A 19344-nucleotide genomic window follows, 5' to 3' on the forward strand; every position below is an offset into this window, starting at 1 on the left:
ATATGGATTGTTTATAATTAAAACTAACTCAAGAGGAATTTCTAGATTGGTTTTTACGTAGTTGAATCTAAAATGGTTTGTTTATTATATAATTCTAGATAATTTAAATAAAGAGAAAATCCTAAGGTATCATATAATTTCAACTATTAATTGAATTATTTATCAATACAAGATCAACATTTTTTTTTCTTTACATGTATCAAATTAGCATCAATACCTTTTAAAGTTAGTAAAATATGAGATATCAATTGAAAATTTACACCTTTATTTGTCAAAGTGTATGTGCTCTATATTCACCAAAAACAAGTGTACGTGCTCTATAATGTGAAATGTATAACCAGACTGAAAAATTTATTCTGATTTATATAATTTAGTACTTACAGGGTCACAATATAAAAGCTGTTTTACAGACTTCAAAAGATTTTTTTTTTTTTTTTTTTTTTTTGGGTGGGGAACCCAGCTCATAGACCTGGACTTCAAAAGCTGTGCTAAAAAGATACCAAACGGAATAAAGTGGAAAAACGTTGAAACTATAAATGTGACATTGGTGAGAAAATTTTGATTTTTGAAACTAGAAATGAGACATTGGTGAGAAAAACCCTTTAATTTTTAATTTCGTTTGTAAAGATTTTTTTTTTTTTTTTTTCAAAGAAGGTTGGAATTTGATCGCCTATGTTTTAAAGCTTCTATTTAGTTTTTACTTTAAAAAAATACAATCATTATCTGGTGGTGGGCGTCGCAAAATCACGTGATAGATGCCACAGATTTGAAAGTACTGCAAGAGTGCTCGCGAGAGATAGAGAGAGAGAGAAAGAGAGCAAGAGACATTGCCAGAGTGTGCTTCGAACTGCGATTCGTCAGCTCAGTGATCGTTGCCTCTACGCCGCCTCCAAATGGTACCCTTTTTTCTCAACCGACAAAATCTCCCCCTATATAACCCCTCAAAAGTCTAATCTTTTGCTTCCACTGAAGCACCTTCAAAATGATATCTTGCTTTTGATAAGCTATTATTTGCATTTTTGTTGCTTTATTGCACGAAAAGGGGATAAAACAGTGCCTGACTAAATCTTTTAGTCCAATAGACCAAATGGGCTGTGTCGTGCTCAGTTTATAGCGGTTTTAATTTTCCGTGGTTAGAAAAAAGATCCCATAATTGTGAATTTATCTTCCTTTATTTTGGAGCAAACGAATGCAAAATTAAACCGCTACTTGTTGGTACTGTTTTGGTTCTCATATTGGTTTTTATTGTTGGGAATTAGTTGATTGTAGTCATTGGATTGTTATGTGCCTTTGCAGAGCAGCAGAAGTGCTGGTGGGTATTGAGCAAGACCCACCAGCTGATTTGCTGGAATTTGTGTGTTTTCATCAAATATGTTTTGTCAATGTAAGTTGAGATTATACTGGTAGCAGTAGGCTTAAAGAAGGGTACTTTCTGGTCGAGAATGGCTTATTGATTTAGTGGAGACTTATTATTGTAGAAGCTGGAGCAATGGGAGCTTAAATATGATGCTGGTTGTTGGTGATAAAATTGGCTTAAAATTAATTCAAATAGTTTTGTTTCAGCACCAGCTACACTTTTAAACTATGCTATAACTAATCGCAGGATACAAGTTAAAATTGATGGTGGAACCGGCACCCAAAATCAAACTTATGGTAGCAGTAGATGGAAAATTATATCTTCATCCATGTTCTAGATAGAAAATCAACTTGATTCAGCACTAGAACGTCTAGTCTCTAGGGATTTTAATTGATAAAGAACTTCAATTAGCAACCTCATCTCGTCAGATTTTGATGGGTTGGTCCTAAGAGGTTCTAACAAATCCTCATTAGTTCACTTGGTACTGTGAAGAAGGGAAAGGAAAAAAAAAAAAAAAAAAAAAAGAAAAAAAAAAAAAAAGGAAAAGAAATCGCCAATGTTGCTTATCTAATTCTCTAAAGTAAGAAATCCTAGAAAATAGTCTAATAAATATTGTGTTGCATGAATTAGATTTTAACTGATGTTATTGTTATATTTTATAGCTGAATTTAATTCCTGAAATTCATTGATAAAATATTGTAAGCTAAATTTAAAGTGCCTTTCTTAACGTTTAGATTTGAATACTAAAATATTACTATGTTCATGGTCTTTAAGAAGTCCATCTAATCTCATCTTACCTAAAATTTTTTAGGGGCTGGCTTCTTTATAGCATGCTGAACATGATGCTTAGAAATAGCTTCTTACTTTTAATGAACAAAAAAAATTAAAGAAATCTTCCAATTCTTTCCTCACAGTCTCATGAAACATATTGCATGGATTATTTCCCTCTTTTTCCTCTGAAAACATGCTTTAGGATCTTAATTTCCATAATCAGATATAATCACAAATCTAGAATTGTTGCACAATCATACTTCCTTTTCATATTCTGGTGTATTAGACAAATGAATTAATAATTTGTTGATGTCATTTGCTTTCCAACTGTGGAATCTGGTAGACCTTTATCTCTTGGTACTATTATTAAATTTTTCGGAAGTTACTCATAATGGCCATCTAGTCCGATTGAATGTTCTGTTTTCATTGCATTCTTATACATAGCCATTTACATATTTTGGAAGGACTAATATATTTTGTTATTTATTATTACTTAATAGAGGATGCAGAAAAGTGGAAAGAGGAAGAAATGATAGAGCTCGGGCCCTTAGTTAAGATAGATGCTGTTAACCATGAACTAGTTGCTCTGGAGAGGGGATTATCAACACTTCAAAAGAATGCCCGGTCACTATCTTGTGGCTTCCATGCAGCTTAGTTGTGTTTCCATGTAAGTGTGATGCTTCACTTAAATACGAGAACCTTTGCTTGTCAAGTATAAGGTGCTTATTTAGTTTACTTCGTTGATTGGCTAAATCCATGCAAGGTGTATGTGTTTCTGGACTCTTTCTCAAGTGAAACACTATTTGCTATTTGCATGTTTGTAGGAAGTATAGTAGCTAGCTATTCTCGTGTTTGTCTATATCCCAAGATAGGGCACTAAGCAACTTTCCTTTGGATTGGCTTTCAAAAATCCCCTGAATTCTGGTAATATGCTTCCTTGTCTATATGCATAGATCACATCTACTGCTTGTTCTCTTTGAATAATTTTAGTTTCTTCATTTTGACTTGGTCAACTTGAGTGTAAAATGTTAAGTTTAATAATTTTATCAATTGAAGTATAGAAGTCTTTTTGTTTTCCCTTGTCTTATAGATAAACAGGTTGCAGATTCATATCTTGTGAAATAAAGGCATTAAAAAGTCTCTTTCTTGTTCCTCAGTATTCAGTAAACTATAATAATGTAATCCTTAGGAAAATATTCTGGAATCAATAAACCAACATATCTTTATATTGTTTATTTTTCTGAAAATTATAACTCTTCTAGGTTGAAGGAGTTCATATTTGACGATCCACGTGCCTATCTGTTTTTAATTACTTTTACATATTATTTGACGCAGCCGTAATCATATTTTTTCCTATTTTGGAATCTTGTCCTTTATATCTCTTAATTTTTCACTCTTAACATGTTGATGTGGCATAAAGAAGAACTGGCTCTGGTGGTGGGTTTTCTCTGAGCTGGGATGATTAATTATAATTTAGTATGATTTTTTAGTCTTTGCAGCCAAAATAAACAGTCAGTTGAGTAGATGATGCTTTTAGGGAAAGATCTGAAATGTACCATTTGTGTTTATTTTATTGAATCTGGTTATGTGTGAATTTTGAATTTTTGGAATTCTAATAGTTTTCATCATATAATGGATGCCTAATTAGCTCTGATATGTTCAATTTAATTGATAATTGAGCAATCGATCCATTTTACTGCACTGAACAACTTGTTTTTTTTGTTTTGTTTTTTTTCCCTGTCTGATAGTAAATTTCTGGAGCAAGGGACAGCTACATGTACCATTGTCAACTAGCCACCCAGTTTTGCATGCAGTGGATAATTGTCATATCATGTTTGTAGTAGAAAGTCAATTGCCTATACTTTGGAGACAAAAGGATATTCCATGTGATTTGGGTGGGATTTGATTAAGGTCTACCGGCACAAGTGTATTGTCAAACTCAAATGAAGTGTTTTCAGTTGGGGGTTCAGCCATGTGAAACATGGATGCTCCAATACCATCTTATTCATGATGGTTACTTAAATGAATACAATCCAAACGGCAGTGGCATATACTATATATCTACATATGTATATTCTCAGGGATGTGTCATATTAGGTATATTGTAATTCGCAGGGTGTACATCCCACATGACTGGAAGGTAATATGTTTTTATATGTGAAATATGGCGCTGTGAGATAACTAATACGGAAGTAGAAAGGGATTTCTTTTGGACATCGAAGTAAAAGTTGATATGGAAAAATTTTGAAACTCCCTGGATGCATTTGGTTCTAAAAGCCAAAATGGAAAACTTAAATATTAATACGTGACACATGATCAAAATATAATTTTATTTAGATGACGTTTGAAAATTTGTTTCTAGTTCGTTAAAATTTTTTATCAAAAGAAAAAAAAAAAAAAAAAGCTGCTTTAAAATTACAAATTTTACCATATTTTCTAGCTCGGTTAAAATTTTCTATGGGTTAGATGATAAGTTTTTTTCCTCCTTTTTTTTTTTTTTTTTTTTTTGGCTGGAAAAATAATCATCCATTAAAAGAAGTATATCATTTTGTTATGCAGCAAATAACTTACTGCTTGAGGAATGGCATTCAAAATATAATAAAAAGAAAACATTACCGACAAAACTGGAAACATCTTGAATGTCTTCCTTCCATAATGGAATAAAAAGGAGCTTATAAAAGAAATATCAGGACATGCTCAAATGCTTGTTCAACTAGACTTGATTTGATTAAAAATTCGTAATAGAATTGAATACTTTTAATAAATGACATTGATAACTACATATATATGTTATGCACAGAATCAATGTTGGTTTCTGCTAATTTCTAAATCACTTGCAACTCACCCTGTTACAGAGGCCTTGAGTCCAGACGCCACTATCTGTTACATAAACACCAAGTGAACACAATTTGTTCCTTTTTAAATAGAAAGCTTACACAACCTTAACAGGTTTCTGTTTCAGATAGATCATTGCTATTTTACATTAGTTATGCCTACCCAATTATTATATATATATATATATAGATATTTTCTATTCCACTAAATAGTTTGAAAATAGATGATCTAAAACATGTTAGCAGAGAGTTGCAAGGAAATGTCTAGTTGGGACTGTTCTGTTACAGACCCCATCAAGGTTAATACTGTACATTACCAAATTTCAGAATGGAAACATTGTGCAGATGGCTATAGAATTGCAAGTCAAATTAATACAAGCAAAACACTATATTATGCTAGCTAGCAGTATAAGATTACAATTAGATAGCACCCTCTTAATTTGTAGAAATTAAGGTGCGTCCTAATAAACATACACACATATAGATAACACACACATGCATGCATGCATACATACATAAGTGCATACACAAAACACATGCATACATAAATATGTTCACACACACACACACACACACACACATACATACTTACAAACAAACATACATATATACACAGTACATACATTCACGGCGCATACACACACGCACACAAACATACATAAATGCACATACATACATACATACATGTATGCACACACATACATGTACATACAGACGCGCACACACATAGACATGTACACATACATATGTACATAACACACACACACACACACACACACACAGAGACATACATACATACATACATACACACATACACACGTTCATGCATACATACATAAATACACACACACACACACACATACAAACATGCATACATTCATGAAAGTAAAAAATTAATGATCTATACCTTATAAACTTTGAACCTGTAGGAAAATGTTTCTCCAGGGTTGATAGCACACTGAGAAATTGATGCAGTCCCATCTGCCCAAGGGCTTCCAAAATGCTAGAAATTAAAGAATATATTCCACACACACACACACACACACACACACACACACACACACACACGCACACATACACGCACACATACATACATACATACATACATACATTCATTCATACATACATACATACATACATTCATGAAAGTAAAAAATTAATGATCTATACCTTATCAACTTTGAACCTGTAGAAAAATGTTTCTCCAGGATTGATAGCACACTGAGAAATTGATGCAGTCCCATCTGCCCAAGGACTTCCAAACTGCTAGAAATTAAAGAATATATTCCACACACACACACACAAAAAAAAAAAAAAAACAGACACGCGCTCATGCATACATACATAAACACACACACACACACACACACATACATACATACATACATACATTCATGAAAGTAAAAAATTAATGATCTATACCTTATCAACTTTGAACCTGTAGAAAAATGTTTCTCCAGACTGAGAAATTGATGCAGTCCCATCTGCCCAAGGACTTCCAAACTGCCAGAAATTAAAGAATATATTCCACCATTATGTATGCAAACACCAACTACAAATCCATCTTCATCTTTTTTTCTTTTTCTTTTTTTGGTAAATACAAATTCATCTTCATCATGCAAATTAAAGTGTATATCTATGTATTTATATATTATGTATATGATAGCACATATATGATATTGCACTACCAACGTTGTAGAAAAATGAAATATATTACAATTGAACACAGATATGATGAAAAATGAGAGATTGTACAAAAGTTAGGAGAATAGTTTCAGGGCCTAGACTGAATTAATTTTCATAAAATTACAACCTGCATGCCGCCATCAATTTGAAACCATCGTAAACCTAATCACTTTCTGACTCTTCAGTTTCTGGGATATATGAAGAATCGAGCAATTCATTGTCGTCTTCAGAAGGTGAAACTTCATCACCTTCTTGACCTTGGTCGGCCCCAAAGGTATCAACTTGGTTTTCTTCAGCTGCTTGATCATGAACAATCTGATGAAGAGGCATGATCATGAACAATCTGATGAAGAGGCAGAGGAAGTTCTTGGACAACTACATCAAAGTGTAAAACTCCCAAATTTTCTCTCGGGCGTCTAATTGTGTTTCTTTGATTTCTCGGAAATGCGCCAAAGATATCAACTTGGTTTTCTGGCACCATCTGATGATGAGGCAGACGAACATCTTGATCGTCAGACACTACCTGGTGAAGGGGCAGAGGAATATCTTGGCCACCTACATCAAAGTGAAAAACTCCCAGATTTTGTCTTGCCCGTCTAGCCGTGTTTCTTGCACGCCGTGGAAATGTGCCAAAGATGCCAACTTGGTTTTCAAGTACATCAAAGTGAAAAACTCCCAGATTTTGTCTCGCGCGTCTAGCCGTGTTTCTTGCACGCCGTGGAAATGAGCCAAAGATACCAACTTGGTTTAAAACTCCCAGATTTTGTCTCGCGCGTCTAGCCGTGTTTCTTGCACGCCGTGGAAATGCACCAAAGATACCAACTTGGTTTTCAAGCACCACCAGCAGAGGAACATCTTGACCATCAAACACCATCTCAGGCAGGGGAACTTCTTGGCCCATTACATGAAAATGCAAAGCTTGAACATTGTCTCTGGTCGTAACGTGTTTCGTCGGTTTCTTGGAAATACGGCAAGTACGCCAAACTCAGCTAAAGCGATCGCCACATCCTCCAAGAGGTGCAGGTTACCATCATCGGACTGATGAGGATGAAGACGATTATCTTCTATTTCTTGATCTCTTTCTCTTTCAGAGACGAAACGAGTATTTTTTACCGTTAATAATGAATAATGGGAGGGGTTTACGCATGAGACAAGAAAGGGTTTTATAGCCAAATAATTTTTCTTATCTTTCACACAAAATTATATTTTGCAAATATTCGTCCACATATATTTAAAATATCTATTATTTATCTGTGTATATATATATATATATATGTATGGTTGAAGTTTATATGATTTAGCCCCGCAATTTTATTATTGTGTAATTAGACTTTTAATTTTTCAAATTGCACAATGTAGGCTTTTAATTTTTTAATTAAAATTTAAATATAATAAAATTAACTATAAAAAACAAAAAAAATCAATAAAATATTAAAATATTTATTAATTCAAACTTATTCACAAAAAAAAAAAAAAATCTTTATTTTTGTAAAGATTTTAAAAATCATTCACCAAAAAGCTTATCTTTAAACTTATTTACCAAAAAAAATCTTTATTTAAATTGCCAATAAACTTTTTTTTAAAAAAAATATTTTTGTTATTGCTAAAATGTTCTATAAAAAAAATTAAAACTATTTATACATTGTGTACTGTTTATTATTAATTATTTTTTAATAAGTATTATTTTGTTTTTAAATTATATTATCTGAAAAAATAAAGGCATTGATCATTTTTAGGGTCGATTATTTCCTATTTGGATTTTTTTTTCTTTTTATTTACATAAAATTGATTGTTATTATTATATATTATTATTTACATTATTAATAAAAAAAATTCTTGGAAATATATATTTTTTCTTGCTAAAATGTTTTTAAATAAAGTTTGAACCTATTTATACATTTTTACTATTGACTATTAATTATTTTTTAAGAAGTATTATTTATTTGCAAATTATACTATTTGAAAAATCGAAGGCTTTGAAGACCCCTTCATTACGTTCGCATTCCCTTCTCTTCCCATCTAATGGGCCTTTGAATTAATCTATTTTGAGATCGAATTTAAAAAAAAAAACAAAATTAAATAAGAGGACAATGATATTAAAATAGTAGAGTTACAAAAATATTTATTAAATTTATTTATTAAATGGTGTGAAAAATATAATATTTAATTAAATTAATTTTTTGATAAACTCATTCATTTAAAAATTCACTTATTAATATTTAAATTATATAAATATATCAAACGATAATATGTTAGCATATGTCATTTGATAAATATTTATAAATTTATATTATAATAAATATTTATAAACTTATCCATTTTGGCAAGTATTTTGATCCTGTAGCATTAGTGAAAAAAAAATTTGTATGCGTTTTAAAAGGTAGCAATTCTTTTTTCTTTAACATGAATGGAATCTAATAAAAAAAAAATTAATGAAATGGTTTTTTTTTTTTTTTATTCATGCCATATTATAATTGTATATATTATTTATTCTTTCTAACATTACTTGTTATCTTCCAATTCTTTTATCACACATTCTCACAATCACAAAAACATATTGCATGGATTTATTTCCCTTTTTTTTCTGGTGAAAACATGCTTTATGATCCTAATTGCCATAATAGATACGGTCACATGTGACTATGTATTAGATATCCGTCTCTACTTCCTTCTCTCTAGGAACCATCCAGCTTGTTCAAGATTCGTGTTGTGTTTTGATTTTTGTAATGAAGGAATTTGGAGAACTAAGCTGCCAATATATTATCATGATGATTTCATTATGTCCATACACACGTTCGAAGAATGCACTTATTCTATATATTTCTGATGCTCCAAAACGGTGGAAATTTCAAAGCGGACGATGCACAACAGATAAATGGACGATGAGGAAATTAAATAGCGGTAGTGGTGGGGTGATGTCCGAGAGACAATTATTTGTGGTAATACCATACCAAGTATTGCTTGGTATTAACAAACGGACTGAATGGGGAAATTTTAGTTTACAAGTATTGTTGCCTTGATGATGTACAACACTATTTTCGATTCGAAGAAGCAGAATATGAGACATCTTGACGCATATGTTGGTGGAGACCCGATGAATATTTTAAAGATTCATTTACTTATTACAAAGTTTATTCCTAAGGAAAGACGACACATAGTAGAATTCTTAAATTTTCTCTATTCTCCCCCGTTTACTTATTTCTTCCTTCTCTAATTGTTGTGTACCGAAGATTTACTTGTTTCTATATTTAATTTTTTTAGCTTCGTTTTGGGGGATTATTTATGGATAGAATTAATTGTTAGCATTATAAATGCCATGATCGATATCATATATATCCATGATTATAAAGGATTGTTTATAATTTATACTAGGGGTAACTATATTTTTTTTGAACATCTAGTTTGTTCTTAATTTTATTTGAGTGCTTGGTTTTTATTTTAGTTTCAATTTAGGGCCTCCATTTTCAATTTTTGCAATTAAGATATTTAATTTTAGTTTTATTATAATTTGAGCATGCCATGTTAATCAATGTAATAGAGTATTTTGTTTTTTTAAACCTTTTTTTTAATATTCTTAAGTTAATAGTGTTTTTGGATTTATAATAAGACATTTATTTTGATCAAACTTTTCATTATTAAAAGTTGAGGATCTCAATTGGATAAAACTGAAAATGACTTCCATATTAAAACCAAATGGATATTGAATCACTCAATTGGGAGAAAAAAAAAAATGAAAATCAATTGAGCCATCCTATTGAACTTAGAGGTAAAAGTACCATCGTTAACCCTTTAAACTAGAGGATTTGATAGGGTAGTTAAGCCTCAAAACTAACTTTAAATTAATGTTTAGATTTTCCTTACCTGTAATATTGGTCAAAAAGATATTTACATGAATGAAATTTGAAAAATCAAAAAAAGCAAAAGAAGTTCTAGAATTATGAGAAATGTGGGGTAGCACGTTTGAAAGAAGAAAATGTTACTCACCTTGCATATACTCCTTAAGATAACTAAGATCCTAGCTGGCTTCATATAAGCATTTTTCATATATATGATTGCAAACTAAACGAACATAACGAGAGTGAGAAAGTATTGCACATTCGATTTCTTATTGTTTTATAAATATTTACAGAGGTAGAAAGGCAGAGGTATAGAATGCCTACAAATATTCCTTCATTAACATCTCTTTTGATTAACCACTACTAGAATTATTTATTTATTTATTTTTTTTGGGGTTAACTACTAGAATTCTGAAATTACCTTATTCTCTTTCGTTTTATTTATTCATCTTTTTTTTAATTAATTAATTAATTAATTTTTTATTTTATTTTATCATCTAAAGTCCAGGAGCTTGTTTTGGGAAAATGTTATTACCAACAAACTCAGAGCAGTAGCGAAAGAAAGCTTTCTGTAGCCTTGCTTTCTAACCAAATGCCTACTTATTTTTATCAATTTCTTCTTGCATGTATATGATTCCGAGATGTCTTCTTTCATTTATTATTTTTTTTTTTCGTACCATAATTTATGCAATCCGTTCTAAGTTTGATTGAGTTTGATGAGTGACCAATATTGCAAATTTACACTCTACATTGTTTTAATTTTTGTATCACATACCTGAACATGCAAAATTTTTATCCGTAAAAACACTAATTTACAAAGAATATTCGAGGCATCTAATGGAATTTACTTTTTGCCTTTGATAGGTAGTATAGAGGATACATTGTTTATCTGTATGTAAATTGATTATTGATTCAAATGTATTAAAACAAATAAGCTTGAATTAGCCTATCATGGCACTTGCTCTAACCATCTCGCATCTCTGCGCCAAAACTTTCTTTTAGTATTAACTAGTTTTTTTTTTTAGTAAAGCAATCTCTCTTCAATTGATTGTCTACAATTTTAAGATACTCAATATTTCTTATCCAATGAGGAGCACGTACATCATTTAAAAAAAGAAAAAAAAAAGCACATACATCACATGATGTTGATGTATATATTATTAGGTTTAAAAGTTCATTCCCTTATTTCGAATGTCTATTGCTTTTAAGGAGAGAGGATACAATTCTAAAATTACCACTATTGTTTTATTATTATTATTGTTCGATTTTGGAATGTGCTCAACTCTGTGGTTGTTCCAAGGTGTGGATTGAATGTAATTCCTCCTTTTGTAGTTCCATTGCTTTCTAAAAGATCTAGCCATATCCTTTGGAAATATAAAGCCAGGTGACTACTCAATTGTTTCAATTTTATCCCTCGGATTTCCTATGTTTTGTCTCATATATTCAAGGAAGACAACACGCGAATGCATTGTCTAAGCAATGCTTTGTCTAAAACAGTTTTTTGTCTTATGAATTACCTTTATTTTATTACAGTCTTCATTTCTAAGATATTAGTGATAATAGTTATTATAGATTTTTGTAATTTGGTTTTCTTTTTCCTTTAATTGGCTTTCCCCACAGGTTTTTCCGAGAAAAGGTTGCAATAAGACCACTTAGATTTTTAGTATTTTCTTTTCCTTTATTTTTTTTTTTCCTTCTCCTGCATAACTTTGCTCTCTTCAATTTTTTTAATAAATTCACTTGGTTCTAATTTTGATTGTTGGGGCTAATTTAGTTAGGATTTCCTGCCTTTTCTAGTTGATAGTAATCATTTTTTATGATTGATTATTATTATTATTACATTTTTCTCTATTCCTCGGGTTCTGAATGTTCATTTGTTTTTATATTTAATTGTTTTTAAATGACATAATTGATATTTAAAAATATATGTTTATATAATTACATAGTAATTATAAGGATTCTTATATATATATATATATATTGATAAAAAAGGATTCTTTATAATTGAAATTAACTCTTAATGAACTTTTAGATTGGTTTTCACGTATTTTAATCTAAAATGGTTTGTTTATTATATGAATCTAGATAAATTTCATAAAGAGAAAATTCTAAATTATCAAATGTAGATCACTTGCACATATCATAATCATACTACCTTATTTAATTTATAAACTTTATATCGGCCAGATTTTAGGTTTTTAAGATTTTTAATTTTTTTTTTATTTTTTTTATTTATTTAAATAATAAATTACTGGTGGTGGGCCACTCAAAATCACCCCCCAGCAACACGGCGCACGTTAGAGGCGCCCACAGTTTTGATTTGAAAGCAAAATCAAAGAGAGCGAGCGAGAGTGAGAGACAGAGCCAAGGATGAGCTCCAAAGAGAATTGCCGGAACGAGCTTCGAACTGCGATTCGTCAGCTCAGTGATCGTTGCCTCTACGCCGCCTCCAAATGGTACCCTCTTCTCAACCCGCAAAATGTTCTTCTTTATGCTTCGTCTGTAACTCCTTCAAAACGGAATTTTTTTTTTTTTTTTTTTTTTGTTGTTTGGGGGGGGGGGGGGGGGGGGGGTGCGCTTTTGAAAACAACTATTTAGTATTTTTGTTGCTTTTTTGTAAGAAAATGGGAGGTTCAAACGCTTTTGTTTTATTAATATTTTTTTTTTGCTTGTTTGTTTTTCAACATGGGCCTTTGTATGTTTGATTGATTTGATGCTAAAGTCAAAATCTTGATTGTCTAATCTGATAAAATCATGAAAGAAATTATATTTCGAGCTTTTTTTGTTTTCTTCTTCGTTTTCCAAGTGTAACTGTATGGCTGTGTCTAGCTCAATTTATCAGCTCTTTTAATTTTTCTATGGTTAGAAAAATATCCCATATTTGTTGATTTATGTCCCTGCATTTTGGAGTAAAGGAAACAAATGGACCTTAAACCTAACCTCTACTTGATGCTGATTTGATTTTCATAGTTGGGTTTTATTTGTTGGGAATTATTTGATTGTACAGTCATTGGATTGTTAAATGTGCCTTTTACAGGGCGGCAGAACAGCTGGTGGGTATTGAGCAAGACCCAGCAAAGTTCACTCCTGCAAACACCAGATTCCAACGAGGAAGCTCAAGCATCCGCCGCAGATTCCATACCAATGAGAGCACTTCAACACCGATTTCTGGTGTGTTGTATGTATCTACTCCAGTAATGGAGGAAGATGAGGTCGTGGATGGTGACTTTTACCTTTTGGCCAAAACATATTTTGATTGCCGAGAGTACAGAAGGGCTGCACACGTGCTCCGGGATCAGATTGGAAAGAAATCCGTGTTCTTGCGCTGCTATGCTCTTTATCTGGTTTTTTGCTTACTCTTCTAGTCATCTTATAGTTTTTTATTTTTGCTTCAACATTTGCAATTAGAGTTATCTTTTTCATGTTATTTATAGGTGATGAGATGTAAGTTGGTTTGGTAGAATTTGTGCTTGTTCATCAATTATGTTTTGTCAACGTAAGTCGAGTATAGTACTGATAGAAGTAGACTTAAAGAAGGGTATTTTCTGGTGAAGACTGGTTTATTGATTTAGTAGGGATATATATTGTAGAAGCTGAAGCAATGGGAGCTTAAATGAGATGCTGGTTGTTGGTGATGAAATTGGAATAAAATTAATTCAAATAGTTTTGTTTCAGTGACACCTACACTTTTAAACTATGCTATAACTAATCTCAGGATACAAGATCAAACTTATGGTAACACTAGACGGAAAACACTATCTTCATCCATGTTCTAGATAGAAAATGAACTTGATTCAGCACTAGAAGGGCTAGTCCCTTTGATAGTTTAATTGGTAAAGAACTTCAATTGGAAAAGTTATCTGATCAGATTTTGATGGGTTGGTCCCAAGACGTTTTAACAAAACCTTATTAGTTTACTAAGTACTGTGAAAAGGAAAATTAAAAAAAAAAAAAAAAAAAAAAAAAAATCCCCAATGTAGCTTATCTAATGTTCGGAAGCAACCTACCTTTGGATCTACAAAAATCTGCCCCCAGTAAGAAATGTAAGCGCTGGTTGATTCTAAGAAATCAGAATTTGAAGTTGGAGAGAGAGCCTAGTCCATGAGAATTGCTTTGCATCCCTAGAAGAGTTCTAAACCCACTTGATGAAACCTTAAGTCTGCCGATTAAGCTCTAGAAAATAGTATTATAAATATTATGTTGCATGAATTAGATTTTAACTGATGTTATATTTATGTTTTATAGATAAATTAATTCCTGAAATTCATTGATAAAACGTTCCAAGATGAATTTAAAGTGCCTTTCTTAATATTTATATTTGAATACAAAATTTTACTATTTTCATGGTCTTTTAGAAGTCCATCCAAACTCATCTTACCTAAAATATTTTAGAGGCTGGCTTCTTCATTAGCATGCTGAACATGATGCTTAGAAATAACTTCCAGTTCGAATGAACCACAAAATTAAAGAAATCTTCCAATTCTTCGATCACAATCTCATGAAACATACTGCATGGACTATTTCCCTCGTTTTCTTCTGAAAATATGCTTTAAGATCTTAATTTCTATAATTAGATACAATTACAACTCTAGAATTGTAATGAAGCTTGTCATAATGGCCATTCAGTTTGATTGAATTACCGTTTTGAGCCGTTTACATATCCGGAAGGACTAATATATTTCTTCTTTTGTTATTACTCAATGGAGGCTGGAGAAAAGCGGAAAGAGGAAGAAATGATAGAGCTGGAGGGGCCCTTAGGTAAGAGTGATGCTGTTAACCGTGAAATAGCTGCTCTGGAGAGGGAGTTATCGACACTTAGAAAGAATGGCACAATTGATCCTTTTGGATTATACTTGTATGGCCTTGTGCTCAAAGAGAAAGGCAGTGAGAATCTTGCTCGTATTGTTCTTGTGGAATCTGTGAATAGCTACCCTTGGAACTGGAGTGCCTGGTCAGAGTTGCAGTCCTTATGCACTACAGTTGACATTTTGAACAGCCTTAATCTCAATAGCCATTGGATGAAGGACTTCTTTCTTGCCAGCGCATACCAAGAGCTAAGGATGCAAAATGAAGCCTTGGCAAAATATGAATATCTGCAGAGTATTTTCAGTTTTAGCAATTACATTCAGGCTCAAATTGCAAAAGCCAAATATAGTTTAAGGGAATTTGAACAGGTTGAAGCAATTTTTGAAGAACTTCTAAGGAATGACCCTTATCGAGTTGAAGACATGGATATGTATTCCAACGTGCTTTATGCAAAAGAGTGTTTTTCTGCCCTGAGTTACCTGGCCCATAGGGTATTTATGACTGATAAATATAGACCTGAATCTTGTTGCATTATTGGCAACTATTACAGTTTAAAAGGGCAGCATGAGAAGTCAGTTGTTTATTTTAAAAGGGCACTCAAATTGAATAAAAACTATTTGTCTGCTTGGACACTTATGGGTCATGAGTTTGTTGAAATGAAGAATACTCCAGCTGCTGTTGATGCCTATCGGCGTGCTGTAGATATAAATCCATGTGATTATCGAGCATGGTATGGATTAGGACAAGCTTATGAGATGATGGGCATGCCCTTCTATGCTCTTCATTACTTCAAGAAATCTGTTTTCTTGCAGCCAAATGACTCTCGATTGTGGATTGCCATGGCTCATTGTTATGAAACTGAACAGCTTAGCATGCTCGAGGAAGCAGTCAAGTGTTACAAAAGGGCAGTTAATTGTAATGACAGGGAAGCAATTGCACTACACCAGCTAGCAAAGCTACACTGCGAGCTAGGACAACTTGAAGAGGCAGCTTTTTACTACAAGAAGGATTTGGAAAGGATGGAAACTGAAGAGAGGGAAGGACCAAATATGGTTGAAGCTTTGCTTTTTCTAGCTCAATACTACAGAGGCCAAAAGAGATTTGAAGATGCTGAGGTTTATTGCACCCGACTTCTGGACTACACTGGCCCAGTGAGTTTTATTTTATATATATATATATATATATATATTTATATCTTCTCTAGATTAATAGATAAGCTATGTCTAAAGTTTCTTGAAAACAAGCATATATTTGATTTTATTTCTGTGTGCAGGAAAAGGAAACAGCAAAGAATATACTACGAGGAATGAGACTAGGACAATCTAGTTTCCCTTCTATGGATGTTGAACACTTTCCTCCCTGAAGTTGTCTCCCTACTGCACATTAAATGTACGCCTCTGCTTCTGCCAGTTTCGGGCTAATGGAAATCAACAGCCAAAGAGAAGGCTTGGAAGGTATCAAAGTTGAAAATTTCTTTGATTGTTGTCCAAAACATGTAATTTTGTAATCTGTACTATTGCTCTCTAGAGTTTGAGACTCAGAATCATTTCCTCAGAGCATATATAGCCTACAAACTAATTTCTTAGTATATCCATTATATCGTTAATACATAAAAAAATTGATATAATGTGGGAGATGAGACACCATAACAAGTTGAATGTTAATGCAACTGTTTAAAGGACCAATCGGAAGAAACTTTGTTTATTTTGTTTTTAAAGTTTACCATTGTAAGTACTTGCTATAAATCAGTTCTCTTGGCAAGGATATATAGCTAGGAAGAATCGACAATATGTCAATGTTATCATGGAACCATTCTCCAAAGTTGTCTACATGGCTGTATACATAATGCTTATTTAAGTTTTATTGACTTTGTCGTAATTGGAATGTTGCCAATATTTGTTTTTGTTAATCCAAATAAAAAATAATTTAATTAAAGGGAAAGATTATATTACCAACCCACCCCATTTTCTTTTGGTGTTTGATTTAGACAATTCACACCATTTGATTCAACTACCCCCTCACTCCAAGTCCGTACAAAGCCGTCCCTAGTATTTTACGAAAGATACATATAATGGACCCCAACAAATATATGAACAAAAGAAAAATGAAAACACCATTTCAGAAAGAAACTTGGTTCATGGTAATGGAAATCTGAATCCTGTAATATCCATCTTTCTCCAAAACCAAGTCCACCTTCCAAAACCTGCCATGGAAGAGGCAACCCATGACCAGAAACCACCATCCGTAGTCTTCATTCCAATTCCGGGTATAAGCCATCTCATCCCTCTTGTCCGGTTCGCCAAACAACTCCTCCACCACGACAACTTCACCATCATCTTCATTCTCAGTAATGGCGGACCACCCTCGAAACCCCAACAACAGCTCCTTTAAACCCTCCCACAACCCGTATCCTTCATTTTTCTTCCTCTAAATAAGCTTCCATGACCTCCCTGATGATTCAACCTTCGAAACCATCATCTCCCTCACCTTCACTGGCTCCCTCGCTGCTCTACAGAACCAACTCAAAGCCATAACTGAGTCAACCCGTTTGGTCGCCCTCATCGTGGACGTGTTTGGCTTAGATTGCTTTAATATAGCTAAAGAGTTCGGTGACCCTCCTTACGTCTTCTTCCCCATGACAGCGATGGTCTTGTCTTTGATCTTTTACTCTCCAAAACTTGATGAAACCTGTTCTTGCGAGTGCAGGGATTTACATGAGCCGATCAAGATACCAGGATGTGGGCCCGTCCATGGAATTGACCTTGTAGACGCTCTTCATGACAGGAAAAGCGAGTCCTACAAGTGGGCTATTCACACGACCAAGAGATTTTCTCTTGCTTCTGGGATCATAGTCAACAGCTCCATGGATTTGGAACCAGTTGCTTTCGATGCTTTGAAAGAAAAAAGTGCTGCTTGGTAACTCCCCTGTTTACCCTGTTGGACCTCTGATACAAAGAGCTTCCATTAATGTCGATGATGGGTCTGAGTGGTTGAGATGGTTGGAAAATCAGCCAAATGGGTCATTGTTGTTGGCGTCGTTTGGAAGTAGTGGGAAACTATCAACTGAGCAGTTAAACGAGTTGGCGAAGGGATTGAAATTCAGTGGGCAGAGGTTTCTTTGGGTAGTGAGAAGCCCCCATGAAAAAGCCTCAGATATCGGCTTTTACAGTGAAGAAATAAGCTGCATTGGCAATGCCTATGGTTTTTTGCCAAAAGGGTTTGCAGAGAGGACAAAAGGAGTCGGGCTTTTGGTGCCAAACTGAGCTCCTCAGGTGGAGATTTTAAGCCATGGTTCAACTGGAGGATTCCGAAGCCATTGTGGGTGGAACTTATTACTGGAAAGCATCGTTCATGAAGTGCCTTTGATTGCATGGCCACTTTTTGCATAGCAAAAGATGAACGCAGTGTTGGTGGCTGATGATCTGAAAGTGGAACTGAGAGTCAAAATGAATGAGAAAGGGCTAGTTGGGCACCAAGATACTGCAAAGTATGCAAGGGAAGTGATTGAAGGAGAAGAAGGGGAATTGATTAGGAAGAGCATTAAACAGCTCAAGGAAGCAGCAAGATTGGGTGTGAGTGATCAAGGGTCTTCTACAAAATCTCTTGCAGAGGTTGCTCAAATATGGAACGCTACTTAATATTGAATAAAAGGGATAATCTTTTTGGTTACAGAATGGTTTGAATTAGCATTGCATACTAATTCCCCATGAGTTCTTGCTACTGCAAACTTTTGCCTCATATGTATACAAATCAGCAAGACGAATAAAGGCAAACGAAATGAAAATTTCCTGAGACCATGAATCTGCATAAAATTATTATTGCCTGTCCTTAAAAAGACAAAAATAAATAAATAAATAAAATGTAAAAGTTAAACTGGTGGAATGCAGAGTAATTGAGATTGTTTATTTAGATAATTAATCCGAAATCGAAGTGCTTGATGAGTCATCAAATTATTTTTTTTATCCAATAAATTTTTTAGCATCTTAAAGTGGCCTTCATATATAATTTTTTCATGAATCACAAGGTGTTATTTCGTGTCATAGAGTTAAAAATA

At 33.1% G+C, this 19344-nt stretch overlaps 2 protein-coding genes and 1 long non-coding RNA gene across 4 annotated transcripts; all 3 read left to right on the forward strand.

Annotated features, from left to right (window-relative positions):
- Positions 1–638: 638 nt before the first annotated feature.
- LOC107432918 (uncharacterized) lies at positions 639–4342 on the forward strand. The gene is made up of 3 exons (XR_007239063.2): positions 639–896; positions 2629–2795; positions 3877–4342. It is a non-coding gene; the product is annotated as an uncharacterized LOC107432918 (long non-coding RNA).
- An 8438-nt stretch (positions 4343–12780) lies between these two features.
- On the forward strand, positions 12781–19070 carry LOC107432916 (anaphase-promoting complex subunit 8). Of its 2 annotated transcripts, XR_007239054.2 has the most exons (5): positions 12781–12940; positions 13522–13828; positions 15191–16441; positions 16564–16744; positions 17997–19070. XR_007239054.2 is itself a non-coding variant. In XM_048467902.2 (4 exons), exons 1-4 carry the CDS (start codon positions 12855–12857, stop codon positions 16651–16653), a joined length of 1734 nt encoding a protein of 577 aa, XP_048323859.1. In that variant the 5' UTR covers positions 12781–12854; the 3' UTR covers positions 16654–16994. The 2 variants fall into 2 exon arrangements, 1 of the variants encoding a protein (XP_048323859.1); XM_048467902.2 differs by lacking the exon at positions 17997–19070 and having other exon boundaries at positions 16564–16994.
- Positions 17935–18928, forward strand: LOC107432910 (hydroquinone glucosyltransferase). The gene is made up of 3 exons (XM_016044118.2): positions 17935–18196; positions 18249–18541; positions 18680–18928. The coding sequence occupies exons 1-3, from the start codon at positions 17935–17937 to the stop codon at positions 18926–18928; spliced, it is 804 nt and encodes a 267-aa protein (XP_015899604.2).
- Positions 19071–19344: the final 274 nt, after the last annotated feature.

Source organism: Ziziphus jujuba, chromosome 10 (assembly GCF_031755915.1).
Source record: "Ziziphus jujuba cultivar Dongzao chromosome 10, ASM3175591v1".
NCBI lineage: Eukaryota > Viridiplantae > Streptophyta > Magnoliopsida > Rosales > Rhamnaceae > Ziziphus > Ziziphus jujuba.

Coding starts and splice junctions, on each gene's coding strand:
- LOC107432916 (XM_048467902.2), top strand. CDS start 12,855: ATGAGCTCCAAAGAGAATTGCCGGAACGAGCTTCGAACTGCGATTCGT. Junction 12,941..13,521: donor CTCTACGCCGCCTCCAAATG/GTACCCTCTTCT, acceptor TGCCTTTTACAG/GGCGGCAGAACAGCTGGTGG. Junction 16,442..16,563: donor TTCTGGACTACACTGGCCCA/GTGAGTTTTATT, acceptor TTCTGTGTGCAG/GAAAAGGAAACAGCAAAGAA.
- LOC107432910 (XM_016044118.2), top strand. CDS start 17,935: ATGGTCTTGTCTTTGATCTTTTACTCTCCAAAACTTGATGAAACCTGT. Junction 18,197..18,248: donor CGATGCTTTGAAAGAAAAAA/GTGCTGCTTGGT, acceptor TGATACAAAGAG/CTTCCATTAATGTCGATGAT. Junction 18,542..18,679: donor CAAAAGGAGTCGGGCTTTTG/GTGCCAAACTGA, acceptor CTTTTTGCATAG/CAAAAGATGAACGCAGTGTT.